Below are 23579 nucleotides of genomic sequence, written 5' to 3' on the forward strand. Positions count from 1 at the left end.
AAGTTGGTCGCGTGAGCAAAGAGATCCCGAGACCCTCGCCGCCTCCTACATATATCCTGTCACGGTTCCTGATATGAACGACGGGTTATTGCGGACATTACCCTGCTGATCTAAATGCTCTTTTCAAAAATCTAATTGGATGCCGAGAACCAGAATTACTCCATTCTGAAGCCTGAAGACCTACAACGAGATCCGAAAAAACTAAATGGAGAGTAAGGGATTATGCCCATAAACGATGGACGAGAAATACTCCTGATCCCCGGATCACGAATATTCAAAAAACAAATGAAGGAGTATCACCTGATGAGTAGGTAGAAGGTTTTCCAAACGTGGAATCAATATTCTTTGTTAAAAAAACCCTCACTCAGCACCTAGTGGTGACATGCTTCATCATCGGGGTCCACCCTGGTGGCCTAACGTCACCAGGGTGTGCTTCGACACCTGGATTGCAGTGGAGCAGGTTGTGAAGTGTAGGTGCAAAAGAAAAAATACAGTGTTAAAAATTGTCCTGGTTATGGCTTTGTGAATGAATTTTAATGAAAAAGCAACTGGACAATATTAAAATAAAGAGTGAGATACTGGAAGGGGAGTTACGACCTACGTATCTCAATTATGTGTTCGTAGTGCATTGGTCAACATGTTTCAACCATCTGGGAACAATCCCCGGTATTCATCAGGACCAAAGGAGATGGGAGGTATGAGTCCCCTAAAAGACTCACCCTGTCCTAAATCCTTAAATGTGGAGCATCAGTAAAAACTTGAGGCGTGTTCCTATTAGGCTTCAACGTGCAGGGGGTAGGCACATCACGAAGTACAACATATTAGTTTCCTTGCGTGGCAATAGGCCTGTCACCTACGTCTACCGTCCGCTGCTCGGCTATATAATACGTTGTACTTCGTGATGCACCTACCCCCTGCACGTTGAAGCCTAATAGGAACACCCCTCAAGTTTTTACTGATGCTCCACATTTTTGAGAGTGTCTTCCCAATGGTATATTCTACCACTGGTTTATTAAGGATTTAGGACAGGGTGAGTCTTTTAGGGGACTCATACCTCCCATCTCCTTTGGTCCTGATGAATACCGGGGATTGTTCCCAGATGGTTGAAACATGTTGACCAATGCACTACGAACACATAATTGAGATACGTAGGTCGTAACTCCCCTTCCAGTATCTCACTCTTTATTTTAATATTGTCCAGTTGCTTTTTCATTAAAATTCATTCACAAAGCCATAACCAGGACAATTTTTAACACTGTATTTTTTCTTTTGCACCTACACTTCACAACCTGCTTCACTGCAATCCAGGTGTCGAAGCACACCCTGGTGACGCTAGGCCACCAGGGTGGACCCCGATGATGAAGCATGTCACCACTAGGTGGTGAGTGAGGGCCTACAACGAGAGACAGCCCGGGACTCGAGCCTCCGATATACCCAGGGGGCAGTTGAACAACAACGGCTTGTGGAAGGCGACTGGTACCTCTGGTGTACTTTCGGTTTCGTTTTCTCCACTCTTGTCTACCGAAAGACGGCTGCCCTTTGTTCCTGTCGGCCCATGGTCCAACCTGACTGCCCGCTCCTACAGGGCGCCCTGTATTTTTGACTTGTTACAGCTTTGTCCGTGAGGAGCCATTCATACCAGGTCCCAAAACCCCCTTTGGGGCGCACAACTCAACATGGCGAGCAAGCCTGACAGCGAAAGACGGACGGTCAAGATCACGTCCCGAGGAGTCGCCACCTAATCCAACAACATGGACCGATACACTCGCCCTAAAGGTTCCCCCAGCGGTACTGGTAAAACACCGGAGGACCTTGGAGGTGACACCCCAGCAGAGGAAGAGTTGACACTGCGGGACATCATGGGCGCCATTGCGAGCATGAAAACTTCCATGGGCCAGCAATATGAGACACTGGCCTCCAAGATCGACACAGTGGCAATTGATGTTAATTTGATTAGGACGGACTTGGCTAAAACCAATGAACAGGTCAAGTCGTTGGACATCAAGACTGCCAGTCTTACAATCGACGTGTCTGATCTCCAGACTGAGGTCCGGAACTTGAGAACCTCGAACGATCAATTCGCCCGCCGACTTGATGACTTCGAAAGCCGTGCGAGGCACAACAACGTACGCATTATCGGAGTTCCGGAGAAGTCTGCTGAACAAACGACAGATCTTCTTGTGGAAGATCTGATATTAAATCATCTCGCCCCCAAGGGCCTCAGCAACTTCTTTGCAGTGGAGCGTGCTCACAGGGTTCCGGGCGGAAGACACAAACCAGGCGCCCCACCGAGGCCCATAATTGCCAGAATCTTTAATTTCAGAGACAGGGATGCCATCCTGCAGGCCTCGAGAACTAATGGCCCCACGAAATTTGAGAACGAGTCTATCAGTTTTTACCCGAACTTCACACAAACAGTACAGAAGCAGAGAATGGGATTCACCGGAGTGAAACGGAGACTGAGAGACTTGGGCTTGAAATACGCCATGCTCTTCCCTGCCCGGCTACGGGTTGAACACAACGAACGTGTGCTCTTTTTTGATCGGCCTGAGGTAATTAGTGACTGGCTAGACACTTTATCGACGCATCGAGATCGCACGGAACAATCCGGTGGTGCGGAAGGTGGCCCGATGGAACAGTAGGAGTGAGCGGGATCGGCGTGTGCAATTCATGGACATTGCAGCATTGGTTCGTTGAAATTTTGGGTTAATGTAAATATAATGATTATACAGCCAGAGGCGGCGGGTGACTGGGACTCTTCCTCCTCCCGGGGTGTTCCTCTTTCTTCTTGTAGATTAGACTTGGGGTAGGGCAACAGGCACACTGCAGTTAGGGTGGTTTTTTGGATTAACGCAGGGGTGCAGGGAGGGGGGATGTGGGCTCTGTTTTTTTGGGGGGAGTTTGGGGGGGTTCTTCTTTCTTCTTTTTGTTTTGCTACAGAGGCTACATATCATTGTACAATTTGACTTTTGTGTCCTTCTCACTGTTTGGGGGATTCCGCCAGCGTTCTGGGGATGGGGGTAGGGGGTTGAGAGTATTAAGTTGGAATGTCAATGGCGTGGGAGACAGGATAAAGCGGGGTATAGTACTGCAGTACTTGAAACGCCTTTCTCCCGATGTTGTGTTATTACAGGCAATGCACCTACTGGGGAAGAACAATAGTTACTTACCTGTAAACAGGTGGTTCTCCAGTATTGGTGTCTTTCATAGATTCGCATGCCTGAATCATTCCCCGTCGTCGGAGTGGGAGTCCCACGGTATATATAAAAGCAATAAAATGCCATAATACATATAGCAAATATCATAAATACCCAACCAGGAAGTAAAGTAGCACCAGCTACAGTAGAAAAAACCTTCACAATCGTGACTATCCTAGTCATTATGTCTTAGTCCAAACTGCAGCCAATCAGGCGACAGCACCCACCAGAATGTTCTCCCCAGAGGCTCAGGCTCTCAGATTTTCTCGCACAGGAGTGAAACCCCATAATGCCTGAGTGAGTCTCTGGGGGGAGGCGGGCGGGTTGCATGTGAATCTATGAAAGACACCAATACTGGAGAACCACCTGTTTACAGGTAAGTAACTATTGTTCTTCTCCAGTATTAGGGGTGTCTTTCATAGATTCACATGCCTGAATCAGAATAGTAAGCAGTACTCCTAACATAATGCTCATAGACCTCAGAGTATCAAAATTATATATACATCCACACATATATATATATATATGTATACATAAATAACAGTATAAAAGAATAATAATAATCATCAACATCTGAATAACGTCTAAAGAGCATAGAGGAGGAGGTGGAACAGAGGCTCACCTTATTTGAAAAGATTGCGCAGCACTGCTCTTCCAACCGAAGCATCTGCGTCGTCTGCTGAATCTAGACAGTAGTGTCTAGTAAAGGTGTGTCTGCTAGACCATGTAGCAGCTCTGCAGATCTGTCGAAGAGGCACACCAGCAAAAAGGGCAGTGGAAGAGCTAACCGCCCTTGTAGAATGTGCTCTTGGCAAGGCCTGTAAGGGTCTACCGGCCTGCTGATGACAAAGTCCAATCGTAGAGGAGACCCATCTAGCAATGGTCTGTTTTGAAACTGCACAGTCCTGGCGCTGCCGCCCATAAGCCACGAACAGTTGGTCTGTCTTGCGGATGGCAGAGGTTCTTGATAAGTAAAACTTAAGACATCTTTTAATGTTTAACGAATGTAGTGCTCTTTCAGCTGGAGACTGTGGGGTTGGAAAGAATGTCTTTAGGACAACCAGCTCATTCAGATGAAAATCCAAAGGCACTTTTGGCATGTACGTTGGATTAGTACGCAGCACTACTGAGTCCGTGGTGAATTGGATGAAAGGCGCTTTAAATGTAAATGCCTGAATATCGCTAACCCTTCTAGCAGATGTTAAGGCTAGTAACAATGATACTTTCCATGTCAAAAATTTCAGGTCCACCTTATGGATCGGCTCGAAAGGGTGACGCATGAGCTGAGTTAGTACGACATTCAGATGCCATGCAGGAGGAGGTTTCCGTACAGGCGGAAACATACGAAACAATCCTTTGAAAAATTGTTTTATGATCCGCACAGAAAACAAAGAATTTGATCCATCTTGACGAAATCTAGAAATGGCAGCCAGGAAGACTTTAAGAGTAGAATGTGCCAAACCCAATCTGGCCAAATGCAAAAAGAAAGGAAGGATTTGCTCTGGTTTGGCATGAATGGGATGAAGACCATTAGATTGGCACCATGCACAGAAACGCTTCCACTTAAGTTTGTAGGTCTTGATCGTGGATGGAGCTCTGGCCTTCGCCAGTACCTCCTGGCAATCCTGTGGAATGTTTAAGTGTGCAAATTCCATGTGCTGAGGAGCCAATCTGACAATTTCAGCGATTTCGGGTCCGGATGGTACACCCTGCCCTGCTGGGTGGAGAGAAGATTCGGAATGCGAGGAAGTTGGATAGGGTTGCATTCCGAGAGAAGGAGTAGCTCGGTGAACCAGTATTGCCGGGGCCATCGTGGAGCAATCAGTATCAACCGGCATGGCTGCTTCTTCATCTTCTTGATGACTTTCGGGATCAGAGGTATCGGTGGAAAAGCGTATGCGAATATTTGATTCAAATTCAGCGAAAGGGCATCCCCGCACGAGTCCTTGTGGGGAACCCAACTTGCAAAGTATGGGCATTTCCGGTTCTGGTGTGTCGCAAACAAGTCCAGATCCGGATGCCCCCATATCTGAAAGATGCGGTTTAGAGATGGTTGATGTAATTCCCACTCGTGAGTGCAGCCCGTGGACCTGCTGAGAGAGTCCGCTAACACATTTGCGATTCCCGGGACATGGACCGCTGACAGATGGATATTGTGAGTCAGGGCCCAACTCCAAATCTCTTGTGCTTGCTGCGACAACCGGGCTGATCTCGTGCCTCCCTGCTTGTTTAGATAATGCATGCAGGTGGTGTTGTCTGTCCGAATCAAAACTGTGGCGCCTTCTAGGGTCGCTTGAAAGGACTTCAGGGCTAGAAAGATGGCGTGCAATTCTAGCCTGTTTATGTGCCATCTCATTTGGATCTTGTTCCATTTTCCGCTGACCGTCATGGCTTGGAGGTGTGCACCCCAGCCTGTCATCGAAGCGTCCGTCGTTACTATGAACCTGGGCACTTCCGTGAGGAAAGAGCATCCCACTTGTATGTTGGATCGTTGGCTCCACCATTGTATCGCTTCTCGCATTCGAGGCGTTATTTGCATGATATCCTCGAAGGACCCCGACACCTGAATCCACTGGCGACTGAGCTCCTCTTGCAAGGGCCTCATCCGAAGACGACAGTTGGGGGTGAGAAGAATACAGGAAGAAATCATCTCGATGAAGGACTTGAACATGCGCACTGAAACGCACCTTTTTAATAACAGTGCCGCAGCCAACCGTAGTATCTTTTCCTGTCTTTCCTTTGAGATAAATACTTGGGCGAGCTTGGTGTCCAGTGTCGCTCCCAAGAAAGTCTTTTTCCTTGCTGGCGTGAGGTGCGATTTCTCGAAGTTCACTGAGAAACCCAGGCTTTGCATCAGTGACAGAGTTGTTTGAATGTGAGCTTGCACCATGTCGAAAGAACTGGCCTTGATAAGGCAATCGTCTAGATATGGATATATCTGTATCGATTGCAACCGAAGATGGGCTGCCACCGGGGCCAGTATCTTCGTAAACACTTTGGGGGCTGAGCGCAGTCCAAATGGGAGAACTTTGAACTGGAAGTCCCTGCCAGCCACTCTGAACCTTAGATACTTCCGGTGCCTGGGAAAAATTGGTACGTGGAAGTATGCATCCTGAAGGTCGAGCGTTGCCATATATTCTCCCGCCGAAAGAAATTGGAGGATTTCTTGAAGTGTCAGCATCCTGAATGATAGCTTTTTGAGAAATTTGTTTAGGGCACGCAGGTCGAGGATGGGACGCCATTCCCCCGACTTCTTGCGAATAAGGAAAAATCTTGAGTAGAAGCCTTTTCCTTTCTGATGATGAGGTACCCTTTCTATTGCTCCCTTCCGAATCATAGTGTTGATCTGGGCAAACAGCTCCTTGAGGTGTGCTGGACTTGAAGAAGACATCTGTAAAACTTGAAGAAACTAACTGATCTAGAAGAAAAACTGAGCAGAGCTCAGGGAGACTCCCTTCACACGACGTGCGGTAGAAAATCTGAGAGCCTGAGCCTCTGGGGAGAACATTCTGGTGGGTGCTGTCGCCTGATTGGCTGCAGTTTGGACTAAGGCATAATGACTAGGATAGTCACGATTGTGAAGGTTTTTTCTACTGTAGCTGGTGCTACTTTACTTCCTGGTTGGGTATTTCTGATATTTGCTATATGTATTATGGCATTTTATTGCTTTTATATATACCGTGGGACTCCCACTACGACGACGGGGAATGATTCAGGCATGTGAATCTATGAAAGACACCCCTAATACTGGAGAACACATGTCACGCAATGAATAGGCGTGGTTATCGGCTGATCGCACACTCGGGGTTCACCTCCGGATCGAGAGGGACTGGTGTTCTTGTCAGGAACTCCCTCCCCTTGGAAGTTGACGATACCATCCTAGACGATAGGGGACGGTATGCCACTATTACTGGTAGATGGGAGAGGAAAACGATTTCACTGCTATTTGTGTATGTTCCACCCGGTCTACAAACCACGACATTTGCTAACTTGGGAAAGATGGTCTTGGGGCTCCCCGAAGGGATCTTAATTGTGGGTGGAGACTTCAATTCTGTTGTTTGTGGTAGAGAAGATCGTTACCCCCCCCAGGGATCTTACAAGAGCGCAAACCTGGCTTGGCAGTTTACTGGAGACGCTGGGTTTTGTTGACTGTTGGAGAATGTTATATCCCGGACAGGTCCAATATACCTTCCACTCGGGTGCACATGGGAGCCTCGCGAGGCTCGATTAAGTCCTCATGCCAGCGGCACAGGCCGCATCGGTGAGAGAGGTCCGACACTTGGCCAGAGGCATTTCGGAACACTCCCCACTATGGCTTCTCATTGATATCCAGCTGGGAGCCGGGGGTCGGGTCGCCCCGATCAATCCCTGGTATCTCCGAAACCCTGAAACCCGGGCGGGTGTTGTCAAGACTATAGATTACTACTTTGTTGAAAATGTGGGGGTCAGTGTCCTCATCTATATCGCTGTGGGAGGCTTTTAAGACTGTGATTCGAGGCCAGACAATGTCGTTGATTGCCTGTGCTAAAAGGCGTAAGAATGAGGAGGTTGCGCGTCTGGAGTCTGAAATCACTACCCTGGAGGCAGAACTGGAATCTGAGGTTACGAAGGATAAATTACATGTCTTGCACCACAAGCAGTTCGACTACAGAGCCTTGGTGACAGATGCCGCCAAGGCCATGAGTCGCGAGCAACAGGGACGACTGTATGATGTGGGTGATAAAGCGGGGAAGTTGATCGCATGGCTGGACAAAAAGGAAAGATTGAGCCGAGTTGTGCCAGTTGTTGAAAGAGCAGATGGTGTGCGTGTGGTTGATCCGATTGAGATAGTGGAGGGCTTTGCATGTCACTTTCAAACGGTGTACGCGCCGGTCTCAGACAGGCCTGAAGAGGACTCGCATCTATTGCTCAGAGACATCACATTGCCTAGCTTGTCTGATTCTGATAGAGAGCTTATGGAGGCGGAATTTTCCAACGATGAAATAGCGCTTGCTATTCGCTCCATCCGCTTGGGAAAAGCCACAGGCCCTAACGGCATCCCCATCGAACTATACAAGCTATGTCCCGACAAAATGGCGCCGTATCTCCGCACGATGTTTCAGGAGTCGCGCGAGGTTGGGTCACTCCCCCGAGACCAGAGACTGGCCTCCATTGTTGTGATCCATAAAGAGGGGAAACCCCGAGATCTGTGTGCGTCTTACAGACCTATATCACTCTTGAATGCCGAACCTAAGATCCTGGCAAAAATCTTAGCAAATCGATTAATTAAAGTGATTGGGGACCTAATACACCCGGATCAGTCTGGATTCATTCCTACTCGTAACACCGCACTGAATTTAAGTCGTCTTCATGGCGTCCTCACGAGGGCGGAAACGTTGCGTGAACCGGCCATTTTGGTATCCTTAGATGCCACTATGGCCTTCGACACCGTGGAATGGCCGTATCTATGGGCGTCCCTTGCGAAGTTCGGGTTCGGCCCAGGGTTCATCGGTTGGGTTAAACTCCTCTATGAGAATCCGCTGGCCCAGGTGGTGGTCAATGGTAGGGTATCGGAGTCCTTTCCTCTCGGGAGAGGCAAGCGGCAGGGATGCACCTTGTCTCCGCTACTGTTTGCGCTCGCCTTGGAACCCCTTGCGGCATGGCTGCGATGGGAACCATCGCTTAAGGGCATTAGATGGACCCCCGACTTCGAGGACCGCATATCTTTATATGCGGACGATTTCCTCTTGTATCTCACTTCCCCCTGGAAGTCGTTGGGGGTCCTGTTCGATGTCCTTTGCTCCTTCGGGAAGAATTCCGGCCTGGTGATCAACTGGGCTAAATCCTGTGTTTACTCGCTTACGGGCGAGGTACCTCTCGTGCCGCGTAACTGCCCGATACAAATATCGCATACCGGCTTTAAATACTTGGGGATATATGTCTCGCTTGACCCAGCGGTTCGATATCAGAACAATTTGCTCCCTCAGCTTCTCGGCTAAAATCTGACGTAGCGGCCTGGTGTGGATTGCCTTTATCTCTGGTCGGAAGGGCTGCCCTATTCAAGATGATGTCCCTACCTAGATCCCTATACGCCCTTCAAAACACACTCGACATCGTGCCTACCAGTTATTTTCGTGAGATTGAATGCCTTCAGAGGCGGCTACTATGGGGCGGGCGCCCCCGCATTGCTTTAGCAAAGTTAACACTGCCCTGGTATGACGGGGGCATTGCGTTGCCGGACATCAAACGTTATTATTAGGCTTCCCAATTGAGTGCGATCAATCATGCCATGTATGGCCCTGCGTCCAACCCAGCATTCAAGATGGACAAATGGCAGCTCCCGGGAGGGGATTACAACATGGCACTATACTCCAAATCGATTGATCGGACATTAATGAGGCCCACCGGAGTTGCGGTGCGGATCTGGCATAGTGTAAATGCAGCTATGGGTTGGTCGGACAAATTGACCCGAGCGACCCCGCTCTATGTCGCCGAGAAACTAGGCAGTCTATGGACCACCAAGGGCTTCGATAAGTGGGACCTCATTGGTATCAGTAAGGTTGGGGGATCTGTGGGCCAAGAACAGGATAAAGACTTTCGAAGAACTGAAAATTGAATACGCGCTAAACGATAGGGAGTATTTCCGATACATGCAGATCCGGCACGCGATTGGTTCGGTCTTCCCGACCGGAACCTTAATCCCGGAATCTTCCCCTCTTGAAGATAGAGTGCTTGATGGGCACGTCCCGGATAGCACCATTTCCCTGATATATAAAAAACTCATTAATGATCGAACGGATCTCCTTCTGCAACTACGAGAGGCTTGGACCGGCGATGGATTGGAGCTGGATGATGAGGATTGGCAGGCTGCGATATCCTCTCCCAAGGAGGTTGCGATATTCCGGCCCGTCTTCGACTGGTGCAATTAAAGATCTTACACCGCATCTACATGACAGGCCCCCAACTGTTGCGTATGGGTTTTTCGGTGGATGGGTTGTGTAAGCGAGGGTGTGGTATGATGGGTACCTTTCTCCACATTCTATGGGAGTGTCCCGAAGTCGTAACGTTTTGGAACCGTGTGCATGCTGTCATGAATGAAGTTACGGGAGTTGCGTTGTTGCCTGAGGCTAGACGGTGTTTGCTGAATGTGTGGGAACCTAATGATTACAATGTGGCGCAGACACAATGGGTCACTCTGGGTAATATGTTGGCCAAAAGGGATATTGCGCAGCTATGGGGGTCCCAGAGGGCGCCTAGGGTCTCAACCTGGACAGAGAACATGGACTGGTGCATGTTTCGGGAAAAAACAGTGTATGTTGCACGTGGTAGGCCCAGGAAGTGGGGCAGAATATGGCACCAGTGGAACCAATATCGGGGAGAGATCTGTACTCCACCTCTTGTAGATACCCCGGAGACGCTGCAATCCCCATAGCCTGACATTCCTTCTGCCATGTTGAGTTTCGTTGCTACCATGCTTGCTTGCTCTCTTCACCCCCTAACCCCCTCCTTTTCATTCCTTAATTTACTGATTTGCATACAATTTTCCAGATGCGACTCTCCCCCTCCCGGAAGGGGCCCCTCATATAAATTTCCAGTTTTGCCTCTTCTTATGGTTTTCAGTTTTCTTTTCATTTCTGTTTATACATTAACAAAAAAGAAAAAAAAACTTCATTTATCCTGCGTTTTAACGTAAATTTTCATGATGTCTGCGTTCATCCGCCGCCGGACCCCCGGGTTGCTGGCTGAAGTGCTGTGTAACTGTATAATACCATGCTGTTTTGGCAACGGCCGGCCCGTGTGGTTGTAGGCTCGCAAATGTAATTTTATGATTCCAAATAAAGATTTTCCACAAAAAAAAAAATGTCTATGGAAAAACAGCTTCTTACTGTGTCCTCTATTGCGACAAAAAACAAAAGTAGTGTAAAGGGCTGTTCGTGTATTTCAAATGAATGTACAGGAGGGTGTGGTGATATCCGCTTATCCCATTTTCCTTTTTTTAATGTACTTTTCCTGACCCTCTTGTTGTTTTCGAAGAGATTCTATAGTTTGGATAATTTTGAATATGTTTAAACATTTCACAAATTTTTCAAAGTTTTCTTTCTTTTTTTGCTTAAACTGTTAATGCACTTCTATTGTTTCTGAAGTTTATATTTGCATATTTTAAATGCAACAGTGGCCATGCTCTTACCGATAAATGAACAGCGTTCTTCTCTTCGGAAATGCAGCCCTTATTTCCAGATAGCATGTAATCATCAGCTAAAAAACAAAGTTAGACATTGAAATAGCATTGCTTAAGTAAATATCTTGCAAACAAACAGCATTTTGAAATCTGGACTTATCTTAGCTAGGATCATAAAATCAGCATAATTACCTTCCGATTTGCTGAAAACCCCTGTGAACCAATGAAAGAGGCCTTTAATTATGGGAAATATTGAAAGAATTTAGAAGACCTAGGTGCAATTCTAAATAGGGCATCCTGTTAGCTTGAAAGAAGTGTTATGTGATCTATGGCAGAGAAGTCAATGCTGTAACTATACTTTCGATATATCCGTATGGAAACCAACTATGTCCGTTTTCGCAGAGCCGTTAAGACCTGCCTTTTAATCAATAATCTCTAGTACTTGTTGAATTGGTGACTCCCAAGTATCTTGCCTGTCTAGCGCCGGGAAACCCTTTTTGGGTAGTTGTCGCGCTTAATAAGCTTAAATATTAAATAAATACATAAATTCGAGACTTGGATGTAAGTCCATATCGGCCCAATGCATTTTCTGTCAGTCAAATAAACCATGGCTCATAATATATATTTTAAAAAATACAAGAAGGCTAAAATATTTCAATTCGCTTATCTAAAGCAACCTTCATATGGTAATACCTCAGACCAAGCCCCAGAAAAGTATTCAAACTCCAGCAAGTATTTGCCACACTTCCAGTAACGCAACTAGTATTCAAAGCTTCGGGTGCAGCACCACTCACAATTCCAATAAGAACACTGTATAGGACATGTCCCCCTAACCTAAATGCCAGACCTTATCTTCCAACCTGCTATAATTCCTACACAATTTACCGACCTTGCTAGGCTTGCAGTGGCGGGGCTTCTCCTTATTTAGAACATTCTGCTTATTCACTCTCACTCATACACAAGTGGGTACCCTTTCATTTCACTGTCATAGACCAGACCACCCACCCTGGCCTAGCCATGGAATTGTGAATTCTACTACTCCTGCAGTTGAACTAGGTGTGATCATGTATTCCCACCTTCACTTTTCCAAAGTAACGGCAAGATGCCATTACGCACTAGATTTAACTTTTAATGCAATCGACCTACAACAATAATTGAATGTCCACTCAGGGAAACTAATCACTCATAAGAACCGCAGGTGATCCCTACGTCAAGAACTTTAACTCCAGGCCACCTGCTATCCTAATCAAGAAGCTTTTACTGGACTGTCTAAGAATATGTCAATCTGTTTACTGAGACCGCAATCAGTCGCTAATAAAAATTTGACTTTCTAAGCAAAAATGGAACCCTTACTGGGGGGACATTTGTGAGCCGCCGAGAGTTCTACCAATTATGGGCATGGATTGAATGTCACCTGATTGATATATTGTTGTATATTGTCACCCCGACTGTAGATAAATCTTGAATATCGAGCATTGCAGATTGCGATAATGATGTTCGATGTTGTCTGTAAGGTGTTGTTTTATGTGTTAATTGTTTAAATAAAAAAGAATGTTTTAAAAAAAAGAAAATGTGACCTACTGGATAGGCTTGAGAAGTGTCATCTAACAGAGCTGCCTTATGCCCACGAGAGGACCAAGGCCAATGACCACTGTTAACAACTACCTCAGCGGTCAGTAATGCTATAACAAGAGCAACATAAATGTAGGAGACTCGCTAAGGCTTGAACTATGCCCTTGACATCACGAGTTACCATATTCCACAGTATTTCAAGACTCTCAATGAGAAAATGAGAAAAAGGCAGATCTTTCAAAGTCTTTTGCAATTCTTGTGGAAAAGCACACATCAATCACTCAAGCTGCACTTTTATTCAGAATATTCCTCTTAACCCAACAGAACTGGTAAAGGTTGGGTGAGAGTGAGAGGATACCAGTCTAACCTCAACCAGTTACTGCTTTTGCTGGAAAATAGGCACATGTCCACCTTCACCAACTTTAAAACACCAACATACTCCCAAAAAGATTAACACTGCTCCTTTGTGATAGAAACCTGAACTCGTCAGCAACCAAGAAAGCCATCCGATCCTCATCTCCAATAGTAGGAACCTCTTTGAGGTCCTCATTCTGAGTGCAGTGTTATTGGGGTACAGAAGTGGCACCTGGAGAAACGTCAGCATTTATGAAATCATCTTGAACCCACCTGCACCAGAAGAGAGTTGATGTTTAGCAGGTGCAATATTACCTTTCCATTTAAATAGGGGGCATTGCCTTTGCAGTTTTGACTGAAATGTTCCCAGTCATGGCAGATTTGTCTTGAAATAATCATAGCATATCATATGTTTATCATGCAATCAAAAAACATTTATAAAGCGCACAGCTGCCAACAGGTGTTCCGCCGCTAGAGCACAAAACTGGAGTCAGAAACACTAAGGAAATTAGTCCTTGTCGAAAAGCTACGTTTTCTCATGCGACTTGAAAAACCTTTCATTCTCCAGACGCCTAAATGCCAAGGGTAGCTCATTCCAGGCCTCAGAAGCTAAAACAGTAAAAGAGCATCCGCTTTTTTTAGATTATATCGCAGGCATATTAACAGAAAAGCATGCTCTGAGCTTAAAGTACGGACTAGGAAATATTTCCTGAGATTATTGCAGAAATAATCAGGAGTCTTCATGTGGAAAGTCAAGAATGCAATAAGCAGGGCTTTCAATGTGATTTGCTTATTGATAGGAAGACAATGGAGTACTTTCAGCTGGGAACAAATAGATTGAACTTTAGCATAATCGAAAATCAGCCTAGCTGCTTCATTATGCACCGTTTGAAGCCGATTAAGCAGTTAAACAGGAAGGCACAAGTAAAATGCTTTGGCATAAGCCAATCGCGATGTAATGGCTGCATGCACAAAAGTTTGCCGCAGCTATACAGGGACATGCTCCGGCGTCTTCTGCCACAATGGAGATTTGAAGGAGAGGGCATTATTAATTTTACACCTAAATGTCTTGCCATTGCAGTGGGGGTGGGGGGCAAGAGGAGGCCCCAACTCTTTCAGCCACCAGTCACTGGACCGTGCATAAGCAGAGCAACAGAAGAGCAGGATCTCCGTTTTGGAAGCATTAGACTTTAAACAGTTCCTGCTCATCCAGTTAACTACCTCAAGAAGGCATTGCTCACCTAGCACCTGTTTCTCACATTAGAAGATAAGCTGGGTGTCGTCGGCATATAAATTACTCTGCTGCCAGATGTGTGCTAAAGGGATCATATTCACGATCATTTCTTGGACGCCATCTTGGGGATAGTTGGGACTCCTGGCGGGCGCCATCTTGGGGCAGCATTCTAGCTGTCAGACGGCCACCTAAGGCGCCTATTTAAACCTGCCTCATGCTAGCGCGCAGCGGGCGCGCCGGAGGCGAGCCAGAGAGAAGCCCATCTGCGCCCATCCGCAACCAAACGGGACCAGGGGCCACAACCCCTGGCCCAGTTATTAGGTATAGTAGATCTGCACTGATGAAGCTACATCAAGGTAACCCGCAGCTAAGCCAGGAATGCTTAACACTGTTACGGCAGGAAGGGCTGCTTAAACCTTCGGGGGGAGGGGAAAAATGAATGTAGATATGGATCTGAATGATGGTCTTTTAAACACTCGTTCATTACAGAAGCACAATTTGGAAAAAATGTCGCTATTACAGGATGGGGAGGTTGATATTCTGGGGGTCACGGAAACGTGGCTTGAGGAATTCTCTACACCAGATGTGGTGGCTTCCCTCCCTCCTAATTTTATGGCTATCTGTTAAAATCGTGTAGGCACAAAGAGAGGAGGTGGGGTTGCTCTCCTCCACAATAGTCGATGGAGGGCAGAAAGAGTCTGTGCTGAAAGTATAGGTGGCGCAGATGTCTTAGGAGTGAAATTTGAGGTGGGCACTGACTGCTTGGTTATCTTATTGGTGTACCGCCCCCCTGGGCTGCACCAGAAATTATGGATCTTTTTGCTGATCTCGTTATAAGAATTTGACGGTTATGGGAGATTTCAACTTCCATTGGGAGATATCCCCCAAAGAGGGGCAGGCTAGCCATCTAGAGGAGGCTCTAACGGCCCTAGGTATGGTGCAACAAGTAGTAGGTCCTACGCAGGACAAAGGCCACACTTTAGATTTGGTGTGGACGACGGACCCAGTACTAAGTCCGGTAGTTACTATGCCGTGTGCCTGGTCTGATCATTATTTAATTAGGGGTCAGAGGGTGGCCCATAAATGTGGAGGAAAACCCAGGGTGAGGAAGTGGAATAACATTAATGAGGAAGAGTTGGTTGGTAATCTACTAAATTCCACCTCATTAAATATAATTGAGGATAACACAGAGGTTATTTGTCAGAAGTTAGCTGACAAATTAAAGAAGGCCATTGTAGCCGTTGCGCCGGCTAGAAAGGTGAAAATGGTGGACAAAGGGGCAGGGGCACCCTGGTACAATGACACGCTGAGGATCAGGAATCGGGCTCTACGGAAAGCGGAGAGAGCCTGGCGGAGGGACTATAACATGAATGCACAGAGCTTATATGTGCAGAGGCTTGCTCTTTATAACAAGCATTGGAAATGCAATAGGTCTCGCACCATTAGAGTTAGTGCTTTTAGAATTGTTTATGGGTTTTTTTGTAAATGTTTAGCATTTTTGTTTCCTGTAGCCAATGCTAAAGTATTACAAATAAAAAAAGCCATAAACATTTCTAAAAGCTCTAACTGAAATGGTCTGAGAACTATTGCACTGTGTGAGGGTGAGGGTGAGTGAGGGTGAGGGTGAGTGAGGGTGAGTGAGGGTGAGGGTGAGTGAGGGTGAGTGAGGGTGAGGGGTTGAGGGTGAGTGAGGGTGAGTGAGGGTGAGTGAGGGTGAGTGAGGGTGAGTGAGGGTGAGTGAGGGTGAGGGGTTGAGGTTGAGGGTGAGGTGTTGAGGGTGAGTGAAGGTGAGTGAGGGTGAGGGTGAGTGAGGTGTTGAGGGTGAGTGAGGGTGAGGGTGAGTGAGGGTGAGGGGTTTTGGGTGAGTGAGGGTGAGGGGGAGTAGTTGAGGCTGAGTGAGAGTGAGGGTGAGTGAGGGGGTGAGGGGTTGAGGGTGAGTGAGTGAGGGTGAGGGGTTGAGGGTGAGTGAGGGTGAGTGAGGGTGAGGGGTTGAGGGTGAGTGAGGGGTTGAGGGTGAGGGGTTGAGGGTGAGTGAGGGTTTGAGGGTGAGGGGTTGAGGGTGAGGGAGGGTGAGTGAGGGTGAGGGGTTGAGGGGGAGGGGTCGAGGGGGAGGGGTTGAGGGTGAGTGAGGGTGAGTGAGTGAGGGTGAGGGGTTGAGGGTGAGTGAGGGTGAGGGGTTGAGGGTGGGTGAGTGAGGGTGAGGGTTTGAGGGTGAGGGGTTGAGGGTGAGTGAGTGAGGGTGAGGGGTTGAGGGTGAGTGAGTGTGAGGGGTTGAGGGTGAGTGAGGTTGAGGGTGGTTGAGTGAGGATGAGTGAGAGTGAGGGTGAGTGAGGGGTTGAGGGTGAGGGGTTGAGGGTGAGTGAGGGTGAGGGGTTGAGGGTGAGTGAGGGTGAGGGTGAGGGTGAGTGAGGGTGAGGGGTTGACGGTGAGTGAGGATGAGTGAGAGTGAGGAAGATCACCTGCCAATGTGAGCCCAGCATTCACTCGAAAACTGAACTCCAGTTGTCTTACAGGAAGTATGCAGCGGGCGTAGATAAATGGGTGAATAGTTGCGACAGTCAGAGAAAGTGTATCAGGCCCTGCGAAGATTATATTTCTATAAAGCGTACTGGAGCTTTACAAGGCCCCTTACTATGTCAAACTCAACCCTACTTGTTGGGCCCTCCGAAGGAGGTGAGGCTGGGTTGGAACAGAGGGAATCGAATCAGTAATTCGAAATAGTGCTCCCAGACATGTCACATTGGCGCTAGGCAGGAGTAAGTACGCCATCTCTGCAAAGAATGCTCATCAAACCAGAAGGCAAAATGAATATAGTTTCTACCCTGGGAGTCATCCATTAATTCTATTTTAAAGTGCCCCAGAAGTAAGGCAATGCAAGAACTCAGTTAAAGACGGTGCGAGATAACTGTATTCTAAACTTTTTTTTTCCAAACAAAAGGGGGCAAGAATTGTTCAGTTACAAAACAGCTGAACGAACTGCACTGTGCGAGTTCTTTGCTACCCATATCTTTGCGAGTTATAAGTCTACTTGGTAAAGTGCACTTCAAATTAATATTTTAAAATCAAACTTACGTTTAGGGTGCGTTTACAAGCGTGTGACAGATTCTAGCAGTTGCAGCCAATGAATATTGATACAAAAACAAATTCTTCACTTTTCTAGGGTAAAAACAAATATTTTTTTCTGTGGGGCTCGTGAAATAGAGCATGGAAAAATAAGGCTGCGCCTGAATTTAAATGAATAAAAGCCCTCACAGCGCTAAAAACAGACATCCGTAAGGAAGAGTCGCCCACAGCGTGAAACATAAAAGGGTATGCAGGGCTCTGGAAGTGTATGCTACCTCTCACATACGTACATTTTATTTAGTTCGTCCACGGACGTTATTGTATTCGAGAACACAGTGCATTGTTTCTCACAGCAAACCAGACAGCAATAGACACGGCAGTGCCATGTTATTACTACTCATTGAAATGACGTTGCAGACACAGCAGCTGGTTTAATAGATTGCCTTTTATTATATGGGTATGTAAATAGGGGGTTGCCTTACACGTCATTGTAGAGGCTGCCAGGGTTTTATAAAACACATCCTTGCCCTCTCCGTCCCCTTAAAGAGGGCCGATGGCCAGCCCGGACCAGCAGCAAGTGCTCTTGGACTCCAGTCCGGTGAGGAGGAGAAGCAGCTCAAACACTAGGCTTCGAATAAAAAAAAATGCGACACGGCGGGCAGGGGAGGGGGCGGAGCGGGTAAAATAAACAAACAAGACGGAGGAAAGAGAGGGGAGGGGGGAGGAGAAATGCGACACGGCGGGAAGGGGAGGGGGCGGTGCAGTTAAAATAAACAAACAAGACGGAGGGAAGAGAGGGGAGGGGGGAGGAGAAATGCGACACGGCGGGAAGGGGAGGGGGCGGAGCGGGTAATACAAGACGGACGTGCACGCGCTTTTAAGCTCAATGCGCATGCGCATTGAGCTTAAAAGTCACGGGCACTGCAAGGAATCGCCACGATTCCTTGCAGTGGTCGCCACGATTCCTTGCAGTGGATAAAGAGTGGATAAGCCCCCATAGTCTCGCTTGCTCGATGCGCATGCGCATCGACAGGCGAGACCTAAAAAGGACATCCTGGCTCGAAAATCGGAGTTCTTTGAGACCAGAATTGCGACAGCTCGAGATCCGCAGAAAGAAATTTTTAAGGTGCTCACGGAACTGAGGAAGAACAAAGAGCAGAGGCCTGAGTTCTCACAGGAGGACTGTCAGAATTTCCAGGATTTCTTAACGAGCACAATTGAAGATCTCTTGATAGAAATCTCTCGCACCCCAATCCTAGACTGTCCATTACAAATTATGCCAGTTATCCCTAAGGTCCTTCATTCCCTGAACACATTGCCCTTGATTACGAAGGAGATGCTAGCTAGCTTAGTGGGGAGAGTGAAGTCAGGCTCCCAGGTGGATCCCTGCCCTCCCAGGGTTTTCAAGCTTGCTATTTCAGGGATAGAGGAGGATGTTCTTACTCTTCTAAACAGGTCACTGGAGACTGGACAGGTCACGACCACTCTCAAAGAGGCCCGTCTGATTCTGCTGCTTAAGAAGCCTGGGGCGGATGTCAAAAATTTAAAGAACTTTAGGCCTATTTCCCACCTACCTTTTTTAGCTAAGGTTTTGGAGCAGCATGTTCTGACGCACCTCTTGAAACATCTGGAGACAAATGATCTGTTAGAGCTGAATCAGGCTGGCTTCCGGGTACATCACAGCACGGAGTTGGTGATGCTGTCCATTTTGGATGAATTAAGATGCAGAGCAGACAAAAAGATCCCCGGTGCCCTGGTCCTGCTTGACCTCTCTGCGGCATTTGACACGGTGTGTCATAGTCAATTGCTGATGCGTTTGAGAGATCTGGGCATCCGGGGGACCGCACTAGGCTGGCTAACTTCATTCCTGCAGGAGAGATCGCAGAGGGTTCAGTTGTCAGACCTAGTATCAACTGCAGCGGCTATTACCTGTGGAGTTCCGCAAGGTTCCGCTCTCTCACCGCTCCTATTTAATATTTATTTGCAGCCACTGATTTCAGCTCTTAATCAGATGGAATGTCAGATATACAACTATGCCGACGACACACAGATTGTCATTCAAATTGAGGATTCGCCAGGAGCGCAAGCCAGGCTGCACAACATCTTAAAATACACGATTAACTGGATGTCCGACAACTCCTTGAAGATTAATCCAGATAAAACCGAGGTGCTGCCTATTACCATCTCTGGCAACCCTTGGAACGATCGTTTCTGGCCCAAGGAGTTGGGCAGGACTCCAGTACCGGCAGTCGTGGTGAAAAGTCTGGGCATCCACATTGATGGCAATCTGTCTATGAAGAAGCAAGTGTCTTCAGTGGTGGGCACATGTGTCGGCCTTCTTAGGCAACTTCGGAAAATCTCCCAACTGTTGTCTTTCTCTACTTTGAGGAGCGCGGTGTCCCCTATGATCTTAGGACGGCTGGATTACGGTAACGCTCTTTATGTAGGGCTTCCCCAGCAACAACTTTCAAGAATGCAAACAGTTATGAACGATGCAGCCAGATTGATCTTTAAGAAGCCCAGGAGTACGCATGCTTCGCCCCTCCTGCGGCAACTACATTGGCTCCCTATCAGACAGAGAGCAATGTTTAAAGGTCTGTGTATTTCACACAAGACAGTATATGGCAATGCGCCCAGTTATATTAAAGCCCGACTGTCTTGCTACACTCCTGGTAGGGCGTTACGCTCATCAGAGGCTACTCTTTTGATCAGCCCACGTTTCCGCCTGTCCACTTTGGGCGGGCGTGCTTTTTCGACTATGCTTCCTGCAGCATGGAATAAATTGCAATCTCACCTCCGCAAGGAGTCTAATCTATTGCCGTTTCGTCGGATGCTAAAAACGGTGCTCTTTCAAGAAGCATGGGGCGTGATGTAAGTTGGTTGCCTGTCCTGTAATGTCCGGTGTTTACCCTGAACAAGCGCTTAGAGACCCCCGGGTGATAACGCGCTATACAAATTGAAATAAATAAATATATGTTGGACAATGTACGCCTCTAGAGACCACACAGTTCTTCCAAGACGAAACGCTGCATTACTTCAATACGGTGATTGCTATTACCATTTTTAAAACGCTAATCTTAAAACGCTCTACTGTATTTTTACCTGACACTCACACTTTGCACATGTGATCCACGTAAGTCTGCATAGCTCTGCCCCAAACACCCCAGGACCGTCACAGCAAGTGCTGGGGGCACTTCCAGCGCTGTGGGCGCAGAGCGGTCTAGTCGACTGACGCTCATCTACATACTTAAGGCAATATCAGGTCGGACGCGCGCCGCTGGCGCGTCAAAGGCATGCCAAAGGCAACCCGTCTGCGCCTGTCCGCGACTGGACCGGGCCCAAGGCCATGACCCCTACACATTTTGAGACAGGTCCAATAAAGATCGGCTACTCCAGATATGTGCTACTTGCTCTCAGTCCTAAATTAACCTGCCCCAAACTACCATGGCAGATAGAAGCTAAATCCTGCCCACATGTCACCTATCCTTGAATACCACCCAGAGTGAGAGGCCGAATACCCGATGTACCCAGAGTAATAGGCCAATCACTAAGTCCATCAGGGCGGGGTAAATCAACACGCGGTCGCTAGTCAAGTATAACTCTGAAACAGCAGAACTCATAGAGACCCAAAATCTCAACATTCTTCTCATTACTGAGACATGGGCAGACGAGGCGTCGGATATTGATCTAGCACTAGCAATTCCTGAAGGATACTCGATTATCAGGGCAGACAGGAAGGGGAAACGCGGGGGGGGAATGGCCATCATCCATCTAAATGACTTAAGGACCAAGGGTTTAAATGAGGGCAGTAATCCAGATTGTGAGATGCTGCACTTTCAAATAAACATTTCCAATAATGATACGTTTAAGGGTCTCCTGATTTACAGACCGCCTAGGGTAAAAACACCTCTGATACAACTGTTGAACCTATTTCTTGAATCTAGTGTGAAGAACTCAAACTTCACCGTTCTGGAAGACTTGAATTTGCATCTGGAAAAGAGCTCCGACACCAGTTTAACAACACTGTCAGATGCACTATCTAATCTAGCCAAGGAACAGATCGTAATGAAGATCACCCACAAGGCAGGTCACAAGCTCGATGGGATATTCACATCCAACAAGAACATCAGAATATTAGAAATTTTATCTGTGCTATGGTCAGACCATAAGGCAATATTTTTTGCTATAAAAGAAGGATAAACTATAGCAGCAGCTGCAACACCTCACAAGCACATTTCTTCTCTTAATTGGTCCAAAATTAACTCCCCTATCTTAAAGGATCATCTAACAAAGTCAATCCCGGAACTTGACAAAGACTATAACGTAGCCACAAACCAGTTGGATCAATTCGGCCATAAAAGCAGCAGTTCCTCAAAAAAAGAACACTTCAAGGAGGAAAACTCCTTCCCAACCATGATTCACAAATGTGCTAAAGTTGCAAAAGCAACTCTGCAGGAAGTTAGAAAAAAAATGGAGGTCGAACTATGTGCAAGGGCCAAGAGAGAACTACAAAACATCGCTGGCCATCTACAAGAAACTAATATTAGCAGAAAAAGTAAATACTTCACACAAAAAATCGAGGATGCAAAAAACTCTTCTCCACAGTTAAAAAATTAACAAAAATTGACAGTTCCACTTTAACAGGAATAAGCTCAGAGTTTTGCAACAATCTGGGCCAGTTTTTTTGTAGACATAGTCTCCATGGTATAGGAGTCCTTCAAAAGGACAGTAAACCCTACTCACACGCTGCTCAACACTGAATCGAATTACGACATTTCACACCTATAAGAGATCACTCATTCTAATTTCAGTCACCTTAAACCAAACAGATTCTCCAGGTGGTTAGGTTAACGAAATCTGGGGGCACATCTGATCATTGTCCACCTAAGGTGATGCACCTTTTCCCCGAACTATTGAGTGAACAATTAGGGCTGCTCTTCACTGAAATAATTAAAACCGGCCACTTCCCTGAGGCATGGAAAACAGCGTCAGTTTTGTCGCTATTAAAGAAACCTACCCTAGACCCACAAGAACCGGGTAATTATAGACCCATCGCAAGAATACCGTTTGCCGCCAAAGTTCTGGAGAAATTAATGAATAGGCAGTTGTCCCAATTCCTCAGGGAGGCAAATGTCCTAGACCACTCACAATTTGGCTTCCGAGGAGGGCATGGGAGAGAAACAGCCCTGCTGATGGCTAAGGAGGAACTTAGGAGTGTACTGGATGCCGGAGGAAAGGCTGCCTTGATCTTATTGGATCTCTCCGCGGCCTTTGAAACGGTAAACCACGACACTCTCCTCAGCCGTCTTACTGAAGCAGAAGTGCACGAGTCGGCTCTAACTCTGCTGACTCTGCTGGCCTCCTACCTTTCCAACAGGACGTTCACTGTTGAGTTGGGAGAGGTGAAATCTAAATCTTTCAGCTCCCCATGTGGTGTACCCCAGGGGTCATCACTAAGTCCCACTCTATTTAACCTGTACGTGGCACCCCTGGCAGCAATAATAAGGGACTGCGGCTTCCTTCCAGTCTCATATGCTGACGACACCCAAATCGTGGTATCAATTGCAAACAATGTCAAAGAGAAAGCAGATAGATTTAAGAACTGCATGGAACAAATCAACCAATGGATGCAGGGCAATTGCCTAAAATTTAATGGGGATAAAAGCAAAGTCTTGCTATTGGGGACAGACATGCAAATCTGGTCCCAGGACTGCTGGACTGATAGCCTGGGCCAGCGCACATCCCCAGTTAATAAGGTAAGAAACCTTGGAATACTCCTGGACTCTAAACTGACATATGAAACACAGACTAACAAATTAGCCTCTTCCATCTGGTACATTGTGAAAATAATCAGGAAACTTCTGCCGTTGATCCCCCAGGATTCATGCAAAACTGTGGTAACTACGCTGGCCTTGTCGAGGCTGGATCACGGAAACCCTCTTTATGCTGGAATCCAGGTCAAGCATTGGCAACATTACAACGTCTACAGAATACAGCAGCT

At 47.0% G+C, this 23579-nt stretch overlaps 1 protein-coding gene across 1 annotated transcript in view; it reads right to left on the reverse strand.

Moving 5' to 3' along the window:
• HCFC2 (host cell factor C2) overlaps positions 1-23579 on the reverse strand; it is a 245069-nt gene that overhangs the window by 93897 nt on the left and 127593 nt on the right. The window contains exon 9 of the mRNA XM_086919162.1: positions 11365-11432. Within this exon, the coding sequence (XP_086775288.1) occupies positions 11365-11432 (68 nt within the window). The remainder of the gene's footprint in view (positions 1-11364; positions 11433-23579) is intronic.

This window comes from Lissotriton vulgaris, chromosome 1_1 (genome assembly GCF_964263255.1).
Source record: "Lissotriton vulgaris chromosome 1_1, aLisVul1.2, whole genome shotgun sequence".
Taxonomy (NCBI): Eukaryota; Metazoa; Chordata; class Amphibia; order Caudata; family Salamandridae; genus Lissotriton; species Lissotriton vulgaris.